Genomic DNA, 26,686 nt, shown 5'->3' on the forward strand with positions numbered 1-26,686 from the left:
AATGAAATGTGTTGAAGGGCACGATCTTTGCTAAAATCTAAATACACCACAACTAGCATGCTCTGGTCACCCAGTCAAAGAAGTTGATCAGATTTGTCTGACAAGACCTGCCTCACCAGTGAATCCATGTTGCCTCGGGTCCTGTAATCCACTAGATTCTAGAAACTTCACTATTTTCTGTTTTAAAGGCATTTCCATTAATTTACTTACCCCAGAAGTCAGACTTATAAGACTGTAATTCCCTACTTCTTCCTCACTTCCACGTTTGTGGTGAGGGACCTCGTCTGGCTTTTCTCCAGTCCTCTAGTACCACTCCTGACTCTAGAGACGCATTGAAAAGGCCAGCCAGCAGAGCCGCCGGAACTTTCCTAAGTTTCTTCAGTACACTTGGATGTGCACCGTCTAGCCCCGTCGCTTTGTCCACATTTAGGGCTCCTTTTACTAAGCTGCGGTAGCGTTTTTTTAGCGCGCGTTGCAGATTAGCGCGCACTAACCCCACGCTACATGCCAAAAACTAACACCAGCTCAATGGTGGCGTTAGCATCTAGTGCGCGTGCTAAAACCGCTAGCACAGCTTGGTGAAAGGAGCCCTTAGTTTAGCTGGCTCCTTAAGAACACAGTCCTCTAAAAATCGATCAGGGTCTGTCACACTTCTAGCCCTATTTGCTTTTGTCCTCTGCAGACCCACTCCTAGTGCTTGAGCTGTGAACACTGAACAGAAATATTTGTTAAACAATTCAGTCTTATCTTTATCAGCTTCTACATATTCATCCCCTTCACCTTTGAGTCTAACAATGCCATTTTTCTACTTCTTTTTGCCTAAAGTGTTTGGGATCACCAAACTTCCTAGACTCTGACATCCAAACAGTGTTGAATTAATTGAGAAACTGAACAGCTGTCAGGTGTCTATTAGAAAGGAAAAAAAAATAGTGGAAGAAGACTAGTGATCTGTTATAAAGGATGTCTGTAACACATTAACTAGACTAGCGCTTCTGTACCAGTCTGTGGGTAGCACCAACCAACTCCATGTGAGTCTCAAAGGTCGCACTGCAGTGTCCCACCTCATAAACCTAAAGAGAGAGGCAGAGAGAGCGAGCGCTGGAAAGGTAAGTGATACACAATGGAAAGGGAGTAGTCATGAAATAAACAGAGCTGTAGCAGGATGGGAAAAAAATCATTTGTAGAAGGGTATAAAAGTACTGTGCTGCATCCAAATACAGGGAAGATAAAAATATACCTCCTCTTAGAAAATATGAATCCACTTTAGGTAAAGCTAATATTTCATCTTATAAAGTAAACGCTGCAAGGAAAATAGGATCCAGATGACTAACTAGCAATAAAAGATTAATAAGACTACTTGTTTTTCTGATACAAGGTGGCTAGATTTTTATTTTAAATTTTATAGAAACAATAGCTGGATTCATGATTTGAAATATCATCTGTTGGTACAAGCAGTTATGCACCAAGAGATGAGCTGTTATTGTATTGAGACAACATAGAAACATAGAAATTGACGGCAGAAAAGGGCCATAGCCCATCGAGTCTGCCCATACCAATGACCCACTCCCTGATTCTTACTCTCCTAGAGATCCCACATGAATATCCCATTTTCTCTTGAAATCTAACACGCTGCTGGCCTCAATCACCCGCTGAGGCAGCTCGTTCCAATGATCTACCACCCTTTCAGTGAAGAAGTACTTCCTAGCATCACCCTGAAATTTCCCTCCCCTGATTTTCAGCGAGTGTCCTCTGGTTACCGAGGGCCCTGTAAGACTGAAGATATCATCTTTCACCTCTATACGCCCAGTAATATACTTAAAGGTCTCAATCATGTTCCCTCTCTCTCTTCGCTCCTCCAATGAGTACATCCGCAGTTTTTTTAACCTTTCTTCATACGTGAGTTCCCTGAGCCCCAAAACCATCCTGGTAGCCATTCGCTGAACCGACTCAATTCTCAACACATCTTTTCGGTAGTGTGGTCTCCAGAATTGAACACAATACTCGAGATGAGGTCTCACCATGGATCTGTACAGTGGCATTATGACTTCAGGTTTTCTGCTGACAAAACCCCTACAGATACAGCCCATCATTTGTCTTGCCTTGGACGAAGCCTTCTCTACTTGATTGGCAGCCTTCATATCGTCGCTAATGATCACTCCTAAATCACGTTCCACCGTGGTCCTGGACAAGGTTTCACCATTTAGTGTGTAAGTTCTGTGTGGATTTTTTTTGCCTAGGTGCATTACTTTACATTTTTTAGCATTGAAGCCCAGCTGCCAAGTTGATGACCACTGTTCAAGCTGTCTTAGGTCCTGCGTCATAAAGTCAGGCACACTGCTTTTGCCAACTATGTTGCATAGTTTGGCATCGTCGGCAAACAGTGATACTTTTCCTCTAAGTCCTTGGGTCAAATCTCCTATGAATAAATTGAATAGAATCAGCCCTAAGACGGAGCCCTGAGGTACTCCACTCATCACTGCTGACGTTTTGGAGGGGGTACCGTTTACCATCACCCTTTGAAGCCTACCATCTAGCCAATCCCTTACCCATGTTGTGAATGTATCCCCTAATCCCATCGATTTTAGTTTGTTCAACAGCCTGCGGTGTGGGACGCTATCAAAAGCTTTGCTAAAGTCCAAATATATCACGTCAAGGGACTCACCGGCATCCAGATGACTGGTCACCCAATCAAAGAAGTCAATCAGATTAGATTGGCAGGACCTTCCCCTGGTAAATCCGTGTTGATGTGGATCACGTAAATTTTCTTCGTCTAGAATTTTGTCAAGTTCCTGTTTGATCAGTGTTTCCATGAGTTTGCACACTATGGATGTAAGACTCACCAGTCTGTAATTTCCTGTCTCCGTTCTGCAGCCCTTTTTGTGGAGTGGAATTACGTTAGCTGTTTTCCAGTCTAGGGGTACTTTTCCCGTGCGCATGGAAAGATTGAAGAGTACGGATAGTGGTTCAGCCAGAACTTCACTCAGCTCTCTGAGTACCCTGGGGTGTAGATTGTCTGGCCCCATGGCTTTGTCTACTTTGAGTCTTGAAAGTTCGTGGTAGACACTACTAGGTGTAAACTCGTAATCACGAAACAGGTCATTTTGGCTGTTTCTTATTTGTAGTTGCGGACCATCTCCCGGTGCTTCACAGGTGAATACTGAGCAGAAGTATTCGTTTAGCAGTTCTGCTTTGGTAGTATCAGATTCTGCGTAGTTTCCATCTGATTGCCTAAGGCGTTCTATTCCATTTTTGTTTCTCTTCCTGTCGCTAATGTACCTAAAGAAGGATTTGTCCCCTTTTTTAATGTTCCGTACTAGATCTTCCTGTGTTTGAAGTTTGGCTTCCCTGACTGCCTTTTTGACAGCCTTAGATCTGGCCAGATAGTCTTCTTTTGCCTCCCTTTTCCCAATATGTTTGTAGGTAATAAATGTTTCTTTTTTTCATTTTAATGAGGTCCGAAATTTCCTTGTTGAACCATTGTGGTTTTTTGTTTCTCCGGCTTTTGCTTACTGTTTTTACGTAGCGGCTAGATGCTTCGTTCAGGATGGATTTTAGGTTTGACCACATAGTTTCCGGATTGTCAGTTTCTGCATGGTTTTGCAGCTTTTGATGGACAAAGTCTCTCATGTGGTCGAAATCTGCCTCCCTAAAGTTGAGGACCCTCGTTGCTGTGTTTGATTTAGAGAAGCCTTTCCTGAGGTTGAGCCATACCATGTTGTGGTCACTGGAGGCCAGCGTGTCTCCCACTGATACTTCCGAGACACTGTCTCCATTTGTGAGTACCAGGTCCAGTATTGCTTTTTCTCTGGTGGGCTCTAATACCATTTGTTTTAGTTGTGCACCCTTAATGGAGGTTATTATTCTTTTGCTACCGCTCGTAGTTGCTGAGAGGGTGTTCCAGTCTGCATCTGGCATGTTGAAGTCGCCTAACAGTACTGTGTCACCACGCAAAGTGATGTTCTCTATGTCCTCAATCAATTCTTTGTCTTTGTCTTCCTTTTGTTTCGGAGGCCTGTATACCACACCGAGGTAAAGGCATTTTTCGTTCCCTCTGGCCAGGTTTACCCAAAGTGATTCCCCTGTGTATCTAACCTCTGTGATCCTGGTAGTTTTGATATTATCCTTAGTGTATAGTGCTACCCCCCCCCTCCTAATTTGCCCTCTCTGTCCCGACGAAGTAGATTGTAGCCTGGTATAACCATATCCCACCCATGCGAGTCTGTGAACCAGGTCTCGGATATCGCTACTATGTCAAGGTCAGCATTCCTTATTTCTGTTTCTAGTTCCAGGATTTTGTTGCCCAAGCTGTGTGCATTAACATACATTGCTCTCCAAATTTGTGATGATATGCCTATCCCCGTTAGTGTACTTGCCTTAGGCTCAGAAGTGTGTATACTATGGGTACTTACCTTAGGCTCAGAAGTGTGGGTTTTACTTGCTTCTCCAGGATGGATCCTTACTGCTCTGGTATGTATGTGTGAACCCTCCCCCAACTTACCTAGTTTAAAGCCTTTCGAAGTAGATGTGCTAGTCGATGTCCAAAAACTTTCTTGCCTCTCTTTGTTAGGTGAAGTCCGTCAGGTCCCTGTAGTCCTTGTAGCGCTGCTCCGTGGTCTAGGAATCCAAAGTTCGTCTCTAAACACCATTCGCGAAGCCACTCGTTGGTCCTATGGATGCGCTCTTCCCTGTCTCTGCCTTTGTCTCTTACCGGAAGAATTGATGAGAAGACCACCTGTGCTCCTGTCTGCTTTAGCTTCCTTCCCAGGGCCTTGAAGGGATATATCTAGCTGGGTTGAGTAATGATGAAACACCTGATAACATCAGAAAAATGGAGGGTGACTTTAATAGCACTGAAAAATAAGTTTAATCATGTAATACTGGAGAAACATTACATTTCCCAGTTAATACCATTTGCTGATTAGATTAAATTATTTGAATAACAGTAACCTCTTGACACTCTGCAACCTGGAGGAAGAAAGGTTTGGACAATGTCCTGGAGGAAAAGTCCATAGTTTGTTATTGAAAAAGACATGGGTGAAGCCACTTCTTGCCCTGAATAGGTAGCAAGGAATGTTGCTACTCCTTGGGTTTTGGCCAGGTACTAGTGACCTGGATTGGCCACCATGAGAACAGGCTACTGGGCTTGGTGGACCATTGGTCTGACCCAGAAAGGCTATTCTTATGTTCTTATGACAGAAGACATGATGCCTTTTCTGCTACCCAGCACTGACTAAATCTAACACCTGTTAAGATGCATCTGAAAGGAGTTTTCTGTACGAAAGGAAATTAATTAAAACCAATGTTCAAACCTCCCTCACTTTTCATGGTTTGGTTGTGTACCCCATAAAATTCAGTATTACAATATGCTAGTCCTAGAATATGCTTTCATGTAAATTGTCATCAGGAAATTGCACTATTTCAATCAAGTTTAATGTGAAAGAGGAAAAATGTTGTATTAATCTAGCTAATCACCCTATCCATCTGTACAAATATTGGTCTTAACTGCAATGACAGAACAAAGATTAACAGTGACCACCATATTGCAAGACTGGAGCCTACTTTCAGATCTCTGGGTTAATAAGGCCAGACTATATTTAATTGACAAAATGCTTATAAAGGCTGCAGAGTATAGTGTATTTCATCATCCCTGCTTCCTCATTCTTGCATAGAAAAATGGAACACAAGGGCAGAAAAGAATTGTAAGGTTAATTAATTTACTCAACATCATTTCCGGTGCACGGCCATAGACTCAAGCTAATTTCTGGCTTTCCCCTCCTTTCTTTATATGCAGGGACCTTGTCCTTATTCCATGCGTTCTAGAATTACATTACAGTTTTATCGTCATCATCTTTCCCCAGGAGCTTAATCAATGCATCAATCACCATTTCAGTGAAGAAGTACTTTCTGAGTCTACATCCTTGAAGCCACATTCTGTGATGTCCACTTTGAGAGTCCTACTTGGAGCAGGGGTTATTCACAATCCAGTCCCTGAGACACCAAAGAAGTTAGGTTTTCAGCATATTTGCAATTAATATGCATTAAATTAATTTACATTTCATGAAGACTCAACTGAGTATGCCTTGCTACCACTGTTGCAGAATATTCTTTCTTCTGAAAAAAAAAAAAAAAAATCACTTATCGGACATTGAATATAGCACTGCAGTATTTTAATGCTACTCTCATATTCCTCTTGCATCCATCTCATTTTTTTCTTGCAGGGTAGACATGTTTATGTCCTTCATTCTCAGCTCTTAGGGCTTTTGGTGTATGTTCTGCATCAATTTAATTGCCATAATATGGAGTCCCTTTATCTTATCGATATTTTTTCAGAAGTACAAAACACTAGATTCATCCTTAGGAGTTTAGAACAATGGTTTTCAACCCAATCCTTAAGAACAAGCCCAGCCAGGCAGGTTTTCAGGATACCCACAATGAATATGCCCGAGTAGATAGAGGTTAGTGCATGCAAATTTATTTCATGCATATTCATGTGGATATCCTGAAAACCTGACTGGCTGGGTGTGTCCTGTGGACTGGATTGAAAATCACTGATCTAGAAAGATTCAGATTCAAGAAGTACAGTATTTCTTTTCACATAGAATAAGAAAAAAAATGTATTTAGGGCTCCTTTTACTAAGCTGCGATAGCAGTTTTAGCACGCACTTAGTGCACGCAGAATTGCCGCGTGCGTTAGACGCTAACGCCAGCATTGAGTTATCGCAGTTTAGTAAAAGGAGCCCTTAGTATCATGGCATTTTTTCAAAGATGTTTATGTAATTATATTTTTATTTTCTTTTAAAATACAATGTATTCAATTGTCTTATTAGTTTCCCTTGTGAAGGGTAATTTTATAAAACCAGCAGCTTACTTTATTTATTTATTTATTTTAAATATCTTTATTAGCAATTGCAAAGGGTACATACTATCCATTACTTGCTGACTTACCTGGCTGTTTAGCTTACTTTAAGTCAACAAAAATGCACCTATTTCAATCCTATTTTGTAAAGTAAAGTAAGCACCTTCTGCTCTTTACAAAATCTAGCACCTTTCTTATAGCTGGTACAAATCTATATCTTGCAAGAACATGTATAAATTTGTACTTAAATAGTTGTCTTTCTTAACTGTTTTTTAATATCTTCACTCCTACTTTTATATTTTATAATCAAATGTAAGCCATTTTAAATGAATTTTCTTTCATTGAAATTGTATAGAAATGTTATAAAGAAATGATAGTTTTCTATAAACCATGCCATGCTGGGTCCCCCCCCCCCAAAAAAAAAATTATAACAACATAATGTAGCCTTAGGGAAATACATGCACTGTATTTGTGGGCATGTGTTTCCAATGACTGTTAATACCCCGGTTATTATCAGGCTGTGGGTTTTCTGTAGCATTAGCTGTTGCAGCCCTATTAATTAGACCTGCCTATAGTTTGTCTGTTGGGTTGAGATTAGAGCTATCTGCACCTGTGGAGATAAGTTTCAAGTTTAATATAAATTTGATTGCTCGCCTATCTTAATTCTAAGTGATTATACAAAATATGATAATAGAAAAGGGGGATTACATATTTTAAAATACTCAAAAAAAGACTTACCCCCTCTTTTACACAACTGCGATAGCAGTTTCTAGTGCAGGGAGCCGCGCTGAAAGGCCCGCGCTGCTCCCGATGCTCATAGGAACTCAATGAGAGTCGGGAGCAGTGCGGGCCATTCAGCACAGCTCCCTGGTTAGAAACTGCTATCGCAGTTTCATAAAAGGAGGCCTTAATTATAAGGACAAAACAGACGAACGAGAGACAGGATAGAGAAGGGTAAACTATTAAAGAGTCAAGAAAAGAGAACCAAAAAGGACAAAACAGGAGGGAGGGAGAGGAATTTCGTTCAGGGCTGCCTGTACAGATACAAGAAAGGAAAACTAACATCAGTGCTCAAAGGCATCTCTATATAGGAAACATTTAAGAGCTCCTTTAAATTTAAGTTGGTTTCCTCCCTAATATAAGGGGGTAAAGAGTTCCAGATAAGGAATTCATACAGTGTGCAGACTAGAGGTCTGCACTGGAACGGGGATCGCGGGAATCCCGCGGTTCCTGTGGGGGTCCCGCAGGAATCCCCCCCTAACCCACGGGACTCCCATGGGGACCCCCCTCTAGCCAACGGGACTCCCACGGGGATGGAAGGCTTTGGAAGCAGGGTTCATCCATATAATATAATGGACACGTCAGCCTTAGTAAAAGAGGGGGACGCCCTCATGATCACTGAAACCTGGCTCCAAGACAATGATGGGATAACACTAGGCGAACTATGTCCTCCAGGCTACCAGGCCCTAGCCTGTTCACGCACCTCTGGGAAAGGAGGTGGAGTGACTACCATTGTCAAGACCTCCGCCACACCTAAACTGATAAACTCCATCAATATTCCCTCCCTAGAAGCACTTGCGTTCACCATAGGCCACAAACACAAAATTGCCTTCATACTCCTCTACAGAACCCCTAGCTCCCCAGCAGATACCCTAGAGACCCTCCTCGAATTCATCACTGAATTATCCATCTCACACAAACACGTGACCATCCTGGGAGATTTCAATTTCCCAGACTACCCCAACACCTCAGGACAAATTGACAACTTCCTCTCCTCCCTCACCGACCTGGGATTTCATCAGGCTATAACCACCCCCACGCACTCAGCAGGCAACATCCTAGACCTGCTCTTCACCCTCAGTGACCCAACTGCAGAGCCCCAACAAACAACTTATACCACCACACCAGTCCCATGGTCAGACCACCACCTCATTGAATTCGAACTCCCACTCGAAACTACCCTAGCCCCGCGTAAAGACCCTACCCCTCCCACCCTACGTCAACTCCCTAACTCAGTCAGCCCTCCAGCCATGGCCGCAGGCATTCGCACCCTAAATGATACCTGCACCCAACATCCCCACTCCATTGACCAGGCAGCCTCCGCATGGCACTCCAACATCCAATCCCTCTATAATAGCCTCGCCAAGACAAAAACAACCCAAATAATCACCAACAAAGCACCTGCTCCCTGGTACACCAGTGACCTCCGATCCATAAAACGATCGCTGAGGAAAGCAGAAAGGATCTGGGTCAAACACCCGAACTCGGAAACCAAAGCCCACTGGAATAACATATCCATCACCTACAAAGCTGCCATCCTAGAAGCAAAAAAGACCTACTACTCTCACCTCCTACAACTTGCCCCTTCTAGATCCAAACAATTGTTCACCCTCACAAACCAACTCTTCACCAGCGCCCAAAGAAAAAGTCACAACAACCAAACAGAACTTGATAGCGAGACTCTCTCGGACTTCTTCCAGTCCAAAGTACAAACCATCCGAGATAATCTTGACACCAACACCAAACCCACTCCTATTCAGCCCCAACCGATTCCAAATACCCCACCCTCCGCCGCTCTCTCCCAATTTCATATGGCCACTCATGCCGAGGTTCTCGAAACCCTGAGAGAACTCAAACCCTCCAACACCATCCTCGATCCCTGCCCATCCAGCCTCCTACTATCCACAGAAGACGCCATGGCAGAATCCATCCTCCCCATCATTAACACCTCTCTAACCACTGGGACTGTGCCCCTCAGCTGGAAGTCAGCTATTATCAAGCCCACTCTCAAAAAATCCACCCTTGATCCTAACAAACCCGGCAACTATCGCCCAGTCTCCAACCTCCCATTTGTCTCCAAACTCCTTGAACGAATTGTGCTCCACCGACTTCACCCCTTCATTGAAGAACAAGCTGCTCTATCCCCTGTCCAGTCCGGCTTCCGAAAAGGCCACAGCACAGAGTCAGTACTCCTTGACATCATTGATGACAGCTGGGCAATACTCGACAAAGGCAGTGATGCCCTACTAGTCCTACTTGACCTCAGCGCTGCCTTTGACACAGTCGACCACCACCTCCTCACATCCAGACTCTATGACCTCGGAATCAAGGACACAGCCCTCCAATGGATCACCTCCTTCCTCCATCAAAGGACCCAGACTGTCCTACTAGGAACACACAAATCTCGCCCCAAGCCTATCAAATATGGTGTTCCTCAAGGCGCCCTTCTATCCCCCCTCCTATTCAACCTCTACATCAGACCTGTCATTGATATAGCGCAGAAATATAGCATTAAAATCCACTCTTATGCAGATGACATCCAGCTGCTCCTCCCACTAGGCGAGAACCGATCGTCCCAAATTACTAACCTCCAACATTGCCTCTCTGATATGAAAACTTGGATGTCAAACAACAAACTTCAACTAAACGCCACTAAAACAGAACTCTTATGGATCAGGAAAAAAAGCACCAAATTCACACGTCCTACCCTAGCATGGGACTCCACTCTACTAACGGCAACAGATCAGGTACGCAGCCTAGGAGTAACTTTAGATGGACACTTATCCCTATCTGCCCACATATCCCAAGTAATCTCCACCTCCTTCTACTACCTCCGCCAACTGAAAAGGATCAAACCCTACATCTCCACACCTGACCTCGCCCAACTCCTCTACGCATATGTCCTCTCCAGAATGGATTACTGTAACTCCCTATTTAATGGACTAACCAAAAATAATCTCAAACGCCTCCAACGTGTCCAAAATGCAGCTATCCGCCTCCTACACAACCTCAACTACCATGATCCCGTCTCCCCAGCACTCCGCGCTGAACACTGGCTCCCAATTAGCCAGCGCTGTGCTTTCAAGGCCCTAGCAGTAGCCCACAAGAGAATTTATGCCACCACCCCCTCCTACATAAAATCTAAGCTTCCCATCTACACCCCCACTCGCTCCCTCCGCTCAAAATCGGAAATACGCCTATGCATTCCCCCTGGAAGGTCCCTCCTCTCAGAAACTGCCCGCAAACGATCCTACAGCCACTTCATCCCACATCTCTGGAATAAACTCCCCCCCCAACTCAGGCAACAGAACTCTTTATTGACATTCCGTAAAATGGTAAAGACCCTCCTCTTCAACTAAAGATCTCCCTCAGTCTACACCCCCCCTTAAACCCCGCCTCACTCTTCTCTCCCCTATTTAACTTCTCCTAAATTTCAGTATAGTCCTCTCTTAGTCTGTACTCTGATAAATTGTCTGTACTCTGAAAAATTGTTTGTACCCTGATAAATACTGCACAATTTTGTATGTCCAAGCACCTAAACCTATTGTACATCTTATTTGCCTAATTACTTCTACTGTGTATGTTTACTTGTAGACCGTTCTGAGCTACTGGGAGAACGGGATATAAATCTAAATAAATAAATAAATAAATAAATAAATAAATAAATAAGTTAATTACCTGAACAGAAAACAAAAAAAGGGTTCCACCAAAGAGATTCCACAAGGAAAACAGCAGCGCAAACACATAAGAAACTGGAATTGATGATCTGTCAGAAGTAATTGCTGCTTTTTATGGGGACGGGCAGGGATGGAGTTAATTCCTTGCGGGGATGGGTGGGGACGGAGAAGATCCTGGCGGGGACGGGTGGGGATGAAGAGGATGCTGGCGGGGATGGGTGGGATTTCTGTCCCCGCGCAACTTTTTAGTGCAGATCTGCTGATGCCAGGAACACTGGCAGGGACCCAGCCCTTGAATTCTTTAGGGGAGTGGAATAGTGCAGTAGCTATACCACCCCCTCCCCCAGAGAGGTTTTAAGCTCTGTTTTTAGCGCCATCTACTACTATTAATTATTTCTATAGCACTACCAGACACACACAGCGCTGTACAGAGTCAGAAAGAGTAAGAAAACAGTCCCTGCTCGAAAGAGCTTACAATCTAAACAGGCAAGACAGCCAAACAAAAGATGTCATGGATACAGTTAAGGGGAACGGTTAATCAGCTGGCTGGGTTGGAGGGCAGAGGAGTAGGGTTAAGGATTTAAGGCTATATGAAAAAGTTGTGTTTTCAGTCTGCTTTTAAACAAGGGAAAGGGCTTGACAGACAAACTCAGGTAATTTATTCCAGGCATAGGGGGCAGCTAGATGAAAGGAACAAAGTCTGGAATTGGCAGTGGAGGAGAAGGGTATAGCTACGAGTGACTTATCTGAGGAACTGAGTTCTCTGAGAGGCGTATAAGGAGAGAGAAGCGTGGAGAGATATTGAGGGGCAGCAGAATGAATACAACAGGGTCTTTGGATTTTCTCCTTCCATTTGACCACTCATTCTAATGACTGGAGATATTGTATTGTATATAAGTTTGGATTTATCCACTTAAGGGGGTCTTGTACTAAAGATTAGCGCATCTTATCTGCATCAGGGCCCATAGGAATAAAATGGGTTCTGTGGCAAACAGCATGCACTCATTTGTACAACAGCTTAGTAACCAAAGGAAACATTTCAGTGAACACAATTAATTAATACATCAAAAGATATGACTGGCTCCCCCCATTCTCTCTAACATTTTGGAACTCTTTTATCAAGCCAAAAGTCGCCAGCTCTATCACTAGCGCAGCGCTTTCCCATGTGCTGAGGCCACCTTTAGCATTGCTGAAAAATGTTAGAAAGCTGGAACGCTCTTCCAGAGGCTGTTATAGGGGAAAACAAGTTCAAGTTCAAGTTCAAGTTTATTTATTCTTGATGAATCGCCTATTTAAATTACTAGGCGATGTACAATAATAATAACATATATTAATAAATTAAACAAGTACAATGTTAATGTTGACATAAAAACAAATTTGTTGTTAGTTAAAATTTAACACATTTAACAAACTGAGTGTAGGCATAATTTTAAAATAATTTTGTGGGTAAGACATACAAGACATGTGTGGTTAAGAGGGGGAATAGTTACAATTTTTGATAGAAGAGAAGAAAAAACAAAAAAGGGAAGAACAAGAAGGGGGGTTATAATAGCTGTTTAAAAAAAAAAAAAAAAGGTAACGGTTAAAAAATAATCGATTTTTTTTAGTGTCCTAAGATCCATACGCATCTTTAAAGAGAAAGGTTTTTAACGTTTTTTTAAACAGTGTTAGGTCTTTTAGTTCTCTAATGTATTGTGGTAAAAGATTCCATGATTGTGGGGCCATAACAGAGAACATGTCATGTCTTCTAGTTCCTATCATTTTAATTGAAGGCACGGAAAGAAGATTAAATGAAGATGAACGAAGTGATCGTGTTGTACTATATGGGATAAGCCATCTGTTAATAAATTGGGGTTCATTAAAGTTTAAAGCTTTAAACACCCTCCAAGGATTCAAGACAAAGTTAGACAAGTTTCTGCTGAACAGGAACATGTGCTGGTGGGGCTAGTCTCAGTTAGGGTGCTGGTCTTGGACCAGAGGGCCGCCGATTGAGCGGACTGCTGGACATGATGGATCACTGTGTACAGTACTGGTCACCGTACCTCAAAAAGGACATGGCAATGCTTGAGGGAGTCCAGAGAAGAGCAACTAAACTGATTAAGGGTATGGAAAACCTTACATACACTGACAGACTGAAGAGGCTGGGGCTGTTCTCCCTGGAAAAGCGGAGACTCAGAGGAGATATGATAGAGACCTTCAAGATCCTGAGGGGCATCGAAAAGGTTGACAAGGACAGATTTTTCAATTTGAAAGAAACCACAAGAACAAGGGGACACTCGATGAAATTGAAGGGGGACAGGTTTAGAACAAACGCAAGGAAATTCTTTTTCACACAGAGGGTGGTGGACACATGGAACACCCTTCCGGAGGCCGTGATAAGAAATAGCACAGTACAGGGTTTCAAGGAAGACCTGGATAGGTTCCTGGAGGACAAAGGGATTGAGGGGTACAGATAAGAGCAGTGGAAGGTTTAGAGATAAGTGTAGAGGTAGGTATAAAATTAGTCAGGGACCGCTGCTCAGGCAATATGCCTGATGGGCCGCCGCGTGAGCGGACCGCTGGGCGGGATGGACCTCTGGTCTGCCCCGGCGGAGGCGACTACTTATGTACTTATTGGTCTGACTCAGCAGTGGCAATTCTTATGTTCTTAACCAATTAGCGCACATGCCTACTCTCTTGTCCCCAAACACACCTCCCAGTGCTAAAAAAAACAAAAAAATATTTTTTAGCATGAGAGAACTGTGCGCCGATGCCAAAACTGCCATGGCATGCCTGTACATTCCTCTTGACAGTGGTTTTTAATCTGTGATAAGCACACATTAGTAAAAGAGTCCCTAAATCATTTAAAATTTAATTTATCCCCCTTTTACGAAGCTGCATTAGGCTTTTTTTAAATCACCGAACACGGCAGTACCATAGAATTTCTATGAGCGTCAGAGCTAACACAGCCGCAGCAGGCGATAAAAAAGCCTAACGTGGCTGCAGAATAGGGAGGAGTTAATTTAAACTGTATTTCCTCATAATATACTTGTCCCCAAAAGCCTCCAGCAATCAGAATAGAAATTCCCATCTTCCCACTCCATTCCAGAAATGATTCCCTAAGCTCACGTACACTGCAATATTTTTATTGTATTGTTGAGTTTGCTGTGCCAATGGATATGTATTGAAATTATATTTGCAGGTCTTAAATTTCACTTGCAGGAACTGCGATCGTAAGAGGCAAGGATGTCCAAGGACAATGAAATCACCATCAACCTCCTCTTGCTGGGAAGGACACAGAGTGGGAAGAGTGCAGTTGGAAACAGTCTACTGGGCAGCATTGAATTTGACAGCCATCTCTCTGCATGCTCTGTGACCGGGGCGTGCCGCTCCTACTGTTGCTGCATACCAAACTTTGGCCGCCGGCTGGGCAAGGAGCTATGCCTGAAAGTGCACGTCATAGATACACCAGGCTTTCCGCACAGCAACCTGGGCAGGAAGGTGGTGGCCAGGACTATCAGAGAGGCGCTGGTGCAACATTTCCAGGAGGGACTTCATATGGCACTGCTCGTTCTGAGAGCCGACATGCCAGTCTGTGAGGATGACCACCGCCACATAGTGCAATTGGCCGAGGTAACGTAATCAACAACGACAACAAAAACCTGTTGCCAACACTAAACCCCAAACCCTCCATTTATCTATAGAATAGGTACTTGAAACATAAAAGAAGTGCCAGGAGTAGCACCAACTTCCCATACTTCCCTAACAGTGTGGTTAAAATCTGTTCTCAAGGATCACCCCAAATTCTGTCTGTATTTGCAGATGTTGACATTCTGTTGAGCAACAGAAGAGCAAGTGAGGAGTAGGATAGACCCACTCCCCACTTGTTCTTCTGTTGTTTGACTTTACATGGGGTTTCTCTTTCCTAATTTTTTTGCTCGACATTTTGTTGAGACCAGCAGCTCTGATTTAAATGGTGAAGAAATATGCAGAGCTGCCAAGTTACCCATTCCAGAAGAGAGATGTTTTGGCAGAAATCCAGGGCAGGCCAATCTCATCTTATTACATTATGGGCCCTGCCGCACTGATTTTAATGGACTGGGACAACAAATACTACACTACTACTAAGTTTAAAACTGGCCAAAATAGTCTCTCTCCTGGAATGGATTAACTTGGCAGTTCTGAACATAACAGAGGCAACTGGAACCTTTCTGACTAATCAAGCATTCAAGGACCAGCGTTCACTTCTTCAGACCCTAGTCCTTGAAAGCTTATGCCTCAATAAATTGCTTAGTCTATAAGGTGTCACCCATGTCTGTCAATTTAGTTCTTCATCTATCCCCCTTTGAAATTGTACCTGTAGCTGATTTTTGTGCGGGTTGTTTGTTTTATGTATGTTATTGGTTTTATGTATTCTGTGGTCATCTGTTATGAATATGTATATGCTATATCTATTCTGCTTAGATATAGGTGGAATATAAATTAATATGTCTTAAACCTTGGTAACTGGACACTGATTATGAACTCATTTCACATAGGCTGTCCTTCTAAGTCTCCATTGACCAAAGACATATTTGAACCAGAGGTGAAAGGATCTGTAAAATATTTACATGCCCAATTGTTCCCTGTTCAAACAACTCTACTAGGAAAATTTAATTTTTATATATTTTAGATCAGTGGTTCTTAATTCAGTCCTCAGGACACACCCAGCCAGTCGGGTTTTCAAGATATCCCTAATGAATATGCACGAGGAAGATTTGCATGTCTGCCACCTCCATTATATGCAAATCTTCCACATGCATATTCATCAGAGATATCTTGAAAACCCAACTGGCTGGAGCTTCCCCAGGACAGGTTTAAGAACCACTGTTTTAGATAATCATTGAAGCAAATTAGCAACACTCTGCATTTTCATTCATGGAGAGTTGAACAGCAGCTATGTTTCCACATTTATCGAATACAGTGTGTCGCACACATTTTAATCTCGGGGCTATGGCTGGAGGACACCCGGAAATGTGTGGATGCTGACGCGATGATGTCACATGCATGTGCAATGTCATCACTTCGACGTCCATGCATGCGTGGATGTCCTCCAGCTGCTACCCCGAGCCTCCTATTACCACGGGGGGGGGGGGGAGGGCTGCAGAAGGAGAGGTGAGGAGAAGGAGTCGAGGCAACAGTGAGGAGGAGAGACGCAGGTTCCAGCTGGCTGACTACAGGATGTGCCTCTCGCCAGGAGAGGCATGTCCTGTAAGCAGTCAGCCAGCGCTGGCGCCTCTCATCCTCTCCAGCATTTCACGGCACACCTGGAATCTGCCAGGGCACACTATTGTGCCATGGCACAGTTTGCGATGCACTGATATACCACCCAACTGGCAGATCACTTAGTTACAAAATTACGCCACTAAACCAGTGTCTTGCAAACTTTGTCGATCCGCGGCACACCAAACCTAGTGGCTGCAGCTCGAGGCATCCAGAAGTACGTAGACATTGACACGATGATGTCACACACATACATGATGATGTCATGTCAATGTCCGCAACTGCGTGAAGGCCCTTCTGAGTCAAGAGTGGGGGTGCCAAAGGGAAGATGTGCGGAGTGAAAGAAAGGTGTTGTCGCTGGCTGATTGTCTACAGGATGTGTCTCTCACTGCGAGAGGCATGTCCTGTAAGCAGTCAGCCGGTGCAAGCGTCTCTCCTCCCCAGCATCTTGCGGTATACCTGAAATCTCAGGAGGCACACTAGTTTCGTGGCACACAGTTTGAAATACACTGCGCATTAGCCTCTATGGTCTATTTTGGGATTGCTTTGCAACAAACCTAAAATGGCCACCATACATATTATCTGAATAGCATTTGGCTCCCACCTTTTTCCCACCCTAACTTCATTGCTCTATTATAAGGATAGTGTCACTCCAGTTAGTGCCATTTTCTGCTGGCACTATTCATATAGGGGGCAATTCTAGAACTGGGTGACTCCACTTAGGTGCCCCATGGAGCCTGTTCTATAATGGTACCTAGGCGTCTAGGTTTCATTATGGCAGGGCCATATTAAGGGCTGTGTGTGATGTAGATGCAAAAGGCTCAATGCAGGCAGAAACCCCACTCCCTTCTCCTTCAGCACCTTGCTGAATTATGTGCTTGCAGTATTGCGCTTTCAAAGTTCATTGCACTTCTGCTTCCTCTGACCCTAAATCACATATCTCTATGGTTCCCAAGGGTTCAATCCTTGGACCAATTCTCTTTAATGGGTTGTTTTTTCTCTGTTCTTGCCCTATTAATCCAGTCTGGTAAACTCACTTTCTTTATCTGCCCTGCTGATATACAAATTCATGCACCACTGAACTCCTACTCTTCTCATTCCATAACCATAATTTCTGCCAAATTTGATAAGATCGTTTCTAACTAAAACAGGGATAATATATCCTATATTGAAAGTCAGTAAAGTCGTTTCGTGAAATTGAAAAAAACTGACTAAAGTGAACAAAAATCTCACGAGCGTGATCCTATGTTTTAAATGCGCTCAGAGAAGTGAAACTCTGAAGAGGGGGAGGTAACCCCCTCTTGGAGCAAGTGTTTACCATCCAGTCATAGCGTACTTGATATTAAATAGGTCACTCTGAGGTATAACAAGCACTTTATATCTTCTTGAATATTATTAAAAAATCCAATTGTATTCTTTGTTTTTCTATTTTTTATGTATAAATATATATAATCACTGGAACATTGGTTAAACCTCACTAGAAAAACAAAGAATACAATTGGATTTTTTAATAATATTCAAGAAGATATAAAGTGCTTGTTATACCTCAGAGTGACCTATTTAATATCAAGTACGCTATGACTGGATGGTAAACACTTGCTCCAAGAGGGGGTTACCTCCCCCTCTTCAGAGTTTCACTTCTCTGAGCACATTTAAAACATAGGATCACACTCGTGAGATTTTTGTTCACTTTAGTCAGTTTTTTTCAATTTCACAAATTTGATAAGATAACAGATTGATTGTCTGCAAATCACAAAAAACTAAATCCCTCTAAATCAGATGCAATCATTTTATCCTCCTACTTTTCTTGAACCAAATTTGTTTTGCCTCATGTTTATGGAGTTCATATCCCCCCTCAAAGAGTCTGTCAAAATTCTACGTGTTTCCCATAAACAGATGTACACCACTCACCCAATGCTTGGACTTGCTTTCCTTAGGATTTTTCTTCTTGCCCTTGTCATTTCACAAGAGGAGAGGGAGAAGTGGCCTAGTCGGTAGAGCTACAGCCTCAGCACCCTGAGGTTATGGGCTCAAGCCCAGCACTATTCCCTGTGACCACAGGCAAGTCAACTAACTCTCAATTGCCCTAGGTATATTAGGTAGATTGTGAACCCACTGGGACAGATAGGGAAAATGCTTAAGACCTGAATGTAAAAAATACTTAGACAACCTCTATTAACAGGCAGTATATAAATAACTAATAAACTTGGAACAGGATTCCCTATATCATGGTTTGCCACTAACTCAACCCAGAAGAGTGTAATTCATTCAAAACACAGCTATTATTTATTTAATTCATTTTCTATTCCATTGTTCTCAAAGAGCTCAGAACTGGTACAGGTTAAACATACATAATTTAAGAACAAGTTTACAATACACGTTTTTATCCTAACCTGACACATACTAGGGGTCAAATATTAATATATATAATATACAGTTTACCCTTGCTCATTTCTGAACACTGGCTTCTGATAACATATCGTATTCCCTTCAAATACATAACTAGTGTTCAACAGGTCATATACTCTAGACTTCCATCATCTCTCACTAATCATCTTATTTCATATGTTCCACAGCAGACCCTTCAATCCTATCAGCAATGGCTCCTAACCATTCCATCCCACCAGGGCTGGTGTTAGGGGAAAGGCAAACAGGGCAGCTGTCCCATGGCCCCACAACTCCCACATTTTCCCCAGCATCGTCTGACTTTTTTCTCCCTGCCACCTCACCTTTGGGCTGCCTCAAAGCTTTCTCTCTGCTGAATTCTGGCCCCCTCTGCCACAGAAAATATATGTATATTTTTTCATAGATCCAAAGGTGAGGTGGAAAGGAGAGAAATGTCAGACTCTGCTGGGGAGAAGGAGAGATGCTGGGCTATAGGGATCCCTGGTGCTATTTCAAGCTAGTTGTGGAGGAGGGGAGGAGGAAGGGATGAGAGAGGGGGAAAATGCTGCACCAGAGATGGGGAGAGGGGACTTGAGAAAGAAAGGATGTGCTCAGAAATGGGTGGGGTTGACAGGCAGGTAGGATGAGAGATAGAGGGATAATGGGAGGGAGGGAAGAATAAAAGAGAGACATTGGCTGCAGAAGTAGCATGAGGGATTAAAGAGATGCTGGATGGGAGAACAGTCGGGAAGCAAGAGAGATGTTGGTCCTGGGGATAGGAAGGAGAAAGGAGGGAAGAGAGAAAGAAAGCGAGAGAGATGGACCTAGGTGAGGGAGAGAGAGTTTTTGGATAATGGGGCCGCAGTATGGAAGAAAAGCAAGAAAGAGGAAGCAGTGTTGGATGGGGAGAAGAAAAGGAGAGATGTTGGACCATGGAAAGGAGGAGACAATGGTGAGGGAAGAGAGATGAGCAGGAAGATGATGGAAGGGGCAGGGAGATGTTAGGCCATGAGGGAAAGGAAGATGTTGAGCTGCAAGAGTGGAGGGAAATACTAGAAATGGTGGACTCATGTGGGACTCAAGGGAAGGGGTGGCAAGGATATGAGTGAGAGAAGGATAGTGAGTACAGAGTTAGAAATGTTGTCATGAGGAATAGATGAAAGGTATCAAGGAATAGGAGACTGGGGAAGGGGTGAGATGGGAAACGGGAGAGCTAGAGCATGAAAGGAGGAGATGGAAAGCTGAAAAGTAAAAAGAAAGATGAGCAACAGGATGAAATTTGAGTGGACAGGGGCAGAAAAGAAAAAAAAAGGAGGAAAGAACTAAAAGGGAAGGACCAATATATCTGAAGCAGGTGTACTGAGAGAATGAAACAAGACAAGAGAGATGAAAAATGACAGATGGATAGCAGACACTGGAAAGAGAATTAGAAGAAGACAAAGAAAGACTAGGGTTACCAGATGTACGGATTTCCCCGGACATGTCCTTCTTTTTGAAAAGCTTCCTCAAAATCGCATCGGGCAGGAGGGCATCTGCGGGTGAGTGGCCGACCTGAGAAGCTGGCTGAAGCCCGCCGCATGAAGGTGCAGATGGGTGGGACACCAGGGCTACTTACTATAGACAAAGGGATTGAGGGGTATAGATAGGTATAGAGGTAGGTTATAGGGTTAGGTGTAGAGGTAGGTTATAGGGATAGGTGTTGAGGTAGGTTATAGGGATAGGAGTAGAGATAGGTTATAGAGCTAATCAGGGACCACTGCTCAGGCAATGGGCCTGATGGGCTGCCGCGGGAGCGGACCGCTGGGCGAGATGGATCTCTGGTCTGCCTCAACGGAGGCAACTTCTTATGTTCTTATGTTTTTCTTTGTATTGTGTTCAGTGGCATAGCCAGAAAGCTGATGGGGGGGTTGGCTGAACTCAAAATAGGTAGACACCAAATTTATCTGTGCCCCCTGCCCAAATGCAAAATATAAATGCCTGATTTGGCAGAGATCCCAAGTCCTGCCAGCTGAAGACCTCTGCCTCCAGTCCAGTCCAGCTGCCAGATCTCTCCAAGCTCTGCAGCCAGTGGCAACTCAGTGACACTACCACCGACCGGCTGGCTGCCAGACTAGAGAAGGAGGTGGTCTTCAGCTGGCAGAACTTCAGTATCTCCACCAGCCATAGTAAAGGAGGTGGCTAATTTTGAGGGGGTCTGGGTCCAGGACCCCCTATGGCTATGCCACCAATTATATTTAGTACAAGAAGTGCACTTCTGTTTTTATTTCTCCAGTATAGCAGCACTTGCTGAGTTTAATTACTTAGGGTACCAGTTCAATTTTGGTCTTCATATTCCTATTTCTATGTTGCAGTCCCTTTATCTGTATTTTGTGAAGGTTTATCTGTGTTTTGTATGGTTTTTGTGTAGTAATAATGACAGGTGGGGAAATTGGGAGAGCAGGCAGGGAGGAGAGAGAGATCAAAGGTCCCCTCCTTAACTTCTGCCTGGGCCCCAGCGTCTAAAACCACCCCCTGCATCTCATTGTCACATCTGACAACACCATCAGAAATTCCTGCATTTCAGTGTTGTTGCCCAGATAGTGTGGAATAATCTCCTGTTGACAGACTGAACTGTTCTTTCATTTCAATAGTACACTGAAAACCTATTTCTTTACTCAGGCCTTTCCACGATTTTATTCTATCTTGACAAAGGTGGCACCTTTTGACAGCATTATGCCTTATGTTCCGCCCACCCCAACTTAATCCCTTTCTGTCTTGAATATTGTAACTATTTTTATCTTCTTTGTGCTCTCCTTTTGTATGTTTTTTGTCTTAACTCTGATTTTCTTGTCCGAGTTGTTTCCTAAGTATTTTGCTTCTATAAATCAGTTAGACATTTTGCAGTTGCAGTACATCAAACTTGAAATTTTAAAAACTTGCAAATGAGTAGATCACAGATTTTAAACAATTCCAAATACAGGGCTCTGAAGAAACTTATTTTTTTCTCTCACTTATTAGTAGTGCATTAGTCAGGACCATTTTTCTTTTCCTAGATTAGATAGAAGCAGGGCTTGATATATAATACATATAAACTGGACATCCTACAAAACAGGGCTGCATATTACAAGGGGCCTCACACACTTCACTAGCATGGTAAATATTAAGCCTAAAATTTATTTCCTTCTTAATCAAGGGGAGGGGGCTTTTAGGGTTAAAGGACCAGAACTTTATACTGACATTGTGTATTACTCAGTCACATTCAAAGAGGTTTACATACAAGGACTCAAGCATTTTCTCTATCTGTCCTGGTGGGCTCACATTCTGCCCAATGTTCCTGGGGGACTTAAGTGACTTGCCTGGGACCACAAGGAGCAGTGTGGGGTTTGAACCAACAACCTCAGAATGCTGAGGTTGTAGCTCTAACCACTGCACCTATATGTCTACCCCCAGATTCTACATATGGTGCTCATAGATGTGTGCTGATATGTATACACAATCCTGAGATGTGCACACATCTCAATTGCTTAATGATTTAATTAATGCCAATAATTGAAAGCTAATAATCAATTAGGTTTTAATTGGCCTCAGGTGGGAGTTCTATGTGCATCTTGCTGCACTCTATTCTTTAAAACTGCATGCACAACATGTCCATGGGTGGATCAAGATCTATGCAGTGTTATCTAATCCAGGGTATCTGCACTTAATTTGCACACCAGGTTTTATTTATTTATTCAGTTTTCTATACGGTTCTCTCAGTGAAGCTCAAATGGTTCAGGGGACACAATACACTTAAATCCAGCGCTGGATGGGAGACCCGAGCTCAGTAAGATCTTTCAAACAACTTTTTTGTCCTACAATCACCTGTTCAAAAAATAACAAGACAGCCTGAGTTGTTACATACAATGGGACAAGAGGAGAAACGGTTAAATGAAAAACACCAGGAACAAGCAAGACTTGATCACTTCTTTTTCATGATTAGAAGTGTTGCTCAAAGTTGATGTAAGGGTTGGCTGTTTTTTTGTTTTTTTCTTTTAAAATACTTTTCTTTGCTAGGATCCCAAATGCAATGATTTCATTAACCACAAATAAATGGGGCAGGGCAGCTAGTGGGGGTCCTGAGATGACTACAAATTCTAAGTACTACGTATAGTGGAACTAATTGTACCCAGAGCACATCAAGCCCTCCAACACCCTGAAGCACTCAAAATCACAATAGCCTCTTGCCAATTATAATCATTTTCCTCTCATAATTGAGCAGCTCATTGACCCCACGATACAGAATGTACTAATGTAGCAATACGACCTAATTAGAAAAGAAAAAGGAAAATGATGCTGACAGTTAAAATAAAATATAGTAAATTACTTCCTTTTCTTTCATTTCCAAACAGAAATAACTATCTGAAATATTCCAGAACTCTTCTGTCCTTAACCATTCTGGCTGTCATAGAATTTAAGTGTAGACCACTGTTTTTCAACCCAGTTCCTATAACAGAATCTTTGATCCTTTGACATCTTTTAGAACCAAAATGATTTCTCATTAAAAAAAAAATGCCTCTTGGTATTCTTACCATTGTCAACTTAACAGGCATGCAGAAAGTTGAAAAGAAGGTGGAAACAAAGTAGGTCAGAGACAGATAAGTTAAACTGAAGATGGAAAATAAAAGAATACAATTACGAAATTAACAAGGCTAGAAAAATTCATTATGTTAATAAAATTAACACAGCAAAAGATCAGAATAAAGCCTTATTTCTACTTTGGAAATCTATTAGTAGTGTAACAGATCAGCCTAATAACATTCGAAGACCATCAGTTGAAGAATTGGCTATTTTCTTTAATGATAAAATCTTGATTATAAGATCCTGGTTCTTGAAGAAATCAAAGATATCTAGCTTGCCTTGTAGTGAAGACTTTCCTGCTGAAATTTCAGTCAATAGATACTAGCATACCTTCAACACTATATCTGAAATTCAATTGACAAATCTCTGTGTGAAATTTGGTCATAAGAAACTGTTTGCTTGACCTTTTCTATCCTATTTTCTGTAGTATTCCTTCTCATGCCACATCTTGGTTAACAGTTTTAGGGAATTATCTTCTTATTAGTGGTTATTTCTCAATAGATATGGGGTGTATTATGCTTGCTCCATTGTTAAAAAAAATCAAAATTTAGACCCTACCTTAACTTCTCATTATCGTCCTATTGCGAATATACTTCTTTTGACAAAAATGATTGAATCTATTGTTTCAAAACAACTTTCAGATTATTTGGATAAATTTTCAATCCTTCTACCATTTCAACATGGATTTTGCCCAAACTTCACTACTGAAACCCTTCTTATCTCATTGGTAGCTAAAATTCAGGGTCTATTGTCTCAAGGTTGATTTGCTATTCTATTGGAATTTGACTTTTCTGTGGCTTTCGATTTTTTTTAAAAAATGTCTTTTTATTGAAAGTAATACAGAGAGTGCAAACATGGAGTGCAATACAACCAATCTTAATTCAATTGCTAGCCAATATTGGTTTAGATCAAAAAGTATTAAATTGGTTCAAATGTTTTCTGACATTATGATCCTATCAAGTACATGCTGAGGGTAAATTCTCTTCTGCTTAGACTCCCATCTGTGGAGTACCACAGGATTCACCATTGTTCCCCATATTATTTAATTTATATATGACTTTGTTAAAATATTTGAATTTGTCCTCTTCAGAATCAATTTTTACTTATGCTGATGACATTTTCATCTTACTTGAAGTTGATCCATCATTAATAAATTTAACATCAGATATTAATTCTTGTATTTCAAGAATTCAAGACTGGGCTTTCTCTGTGTGTATGAAATTGAATACCACTAAGACAAAACTTTTATGGTTCGGTCCTAAATTAGATCAATTACCTTCTTCACTGTTGTTAAACTCTGGCGATGTTTTCATAAAAAAATCTGGGTTTCTTTCTGGATTCCACTCTTTCTTTGTCAAATCAAATCAATAATGTAACAAAAAAAATGCTTCTTTAGTCTTCGGATATTGAGAAGGGTTCGTCATTTGTTTCATCAGCAACATTTTGCTGTTTTGGTTCAGGCAATTATACTGGCTCATTTGGATTATGTAAATTCTTTTTCTATCAGCTTAAGTAAATGTAATATGAAAAAGCTACAACTCATTCAAAATACGGCGATCAAACTGATATTTAGTAAGAGTAAATACGAGCATGTTACTCCTCTGTTGAAAGCCTCCTCTGTTGCTTCCAGTTTATTGGAGAATTCAATTCAAATGTGCCAGCATAATATTTAAAATTCTATATGGGATTTTTTCTCCATTGGTCACTCTTTCCTTTAATTCTCATCAACCTCTGTATTCCAGAAAAATTCATAAATATAAACTTGCCTTCCCTTCTATTAAGGGAATTAAAGCTTTAGGTAAGATCTATCAATCTTTTGCTTTTTCTTTTGCAAAAATCTAGAATAATCTTCCTGGTGAAGTTAGACTTTTTCCTTTCTTTATCAACTTTTCGGAAAACTTTAAAAACTTCTATTTCAGAAATTCTAGTCTACTGCAACATCCTCTATCTCCCCTGCCCCGCAGTCATGATAAAACAATACAAAACATAGTCCTGGACTGATCTATTCGCTGAAGAAATACGACAACATCACCACCGCATACATCGACTCTCACTGGCTCCCAATACAAGCAAGAATACAATTCAAATTCTACTGTCTATTATTTAAAGCAATGAATGGAGACAGCCCAACCTACTTGAACAACCTCCTTATTCAACCTGCCACAACCAGGCTAAGGAGAACCCAGACACCATTCACTTATCCCCCAATCAGAGGCGTCAAACGCAAAAAAATGTACAATGGCCTACTGGCCACGCAGGCAGCGAAACTTGACCACGAACTATCCAATCTACTGATCACATCAGACTACAAAACTTTCAGAAAAGAAATAAAAACCCTGCAATTCAAGAAATCAATCAAGATAAACTAACTCCGCAGGAAGCATTTCAATCCCCCAAAGTAACCCGCTCAAATATGTAACTCTTCTGGAATTGTCCAGATAACCGCTTATGTAATCCACCTTGAACTGCAAGGTAATGGCGGAATAAAAGTCACTAATGTAATGTAATAACAAATAATGATTCCTGTGCTTTAATATTTTGCTTTTCCTTGTCCTATGTAATCTTTTATAAACTGAATTGAGCCCCATTGTTGGGAAGAATCGGTATACAAGATCAAGGATTGGATTTTTGGTATATCCATAATATGCACAAGAAGATTTGCAAATAATGTAGACGGTGTGATGTTTTCTCATTGAGTCATTATCATAGGTTTTATTTTCTTTCGTAACAGAATCTCCTTGGTCCTGATTGGAAGAAATTCACTGCCATCGTCTTCAGCCATGGGGATAAAGTGAGAGAGGCAGGATTCAAAGAAGAAGAATATTTGCAGACAGCCTCGGAGGCACTGCGTGCTCTGCTTGACTCTATGCATCATCGGTACCTTTTCAAGGGCTTTCAGGAAAATTCACTCTCACAAGAGAGAACTATCATCATGAATAAGATTATGACCTTTGTAAGACAAAATGGTTATCAGGTACTTATGTTTCAATAAACTGACCTATTTGTGAAATGATCACCTATTTTCAGTTTGGCTCTATAGAAGGAAAAATTAAAAATAGCATCTTCTATGCTTACATACAGCACAGTTACTTACCGTAACAGGTGTTATCCAGGGACAGCAGGTATATATTCTCACATGTGGGTGACGTCA

The 26,686-nt window shown here is 42.0% G+C and overlaps 1 protein-coding gene across 1 annotated transcript; it reads left to right on the forward strand.

Annotated features, from left to right (window-relative positions):
• The first annotated feature begins 1,079 nt into the window (after positions 1–1,079).
• Positions 1,080–26,527, forward strand: GIMD1 (GIMAP family P-loop NTPase domain containing 1). The gene is made up of 3 exons (XM_033945399.1): positions 1,080–1,106; positions 14,515–14,925; positions 26,267–26,527. The coding sequence occupies exons 2-3, from the start codon at positions 14,539–14,541 to the stop codon at positions 26,525–26,527; spliced, it is 648 nt and encodes a 215-aa protein (XP_033801290.1). The 5' UTR covers positions 1,080–1,106; positions 14,515–14,538.
• Positions 26,528–26,686: the final 159 nt, after the last annotated feature.

This window comes from Geotrypetes seraphini, chromosome 1 (assembly GCF_902459505.1).
Source record: "Geotrypetes seraphini chromosome 1, aGeoSer1.1, whole genome shotgun sequence".
Lineage (NCBI taxonomy): Eukaryota > Metazoa > Chordata > Amphibia > Gymnophiona > Dermophiidae > Geotrypetes > Geotrypetes seraphini.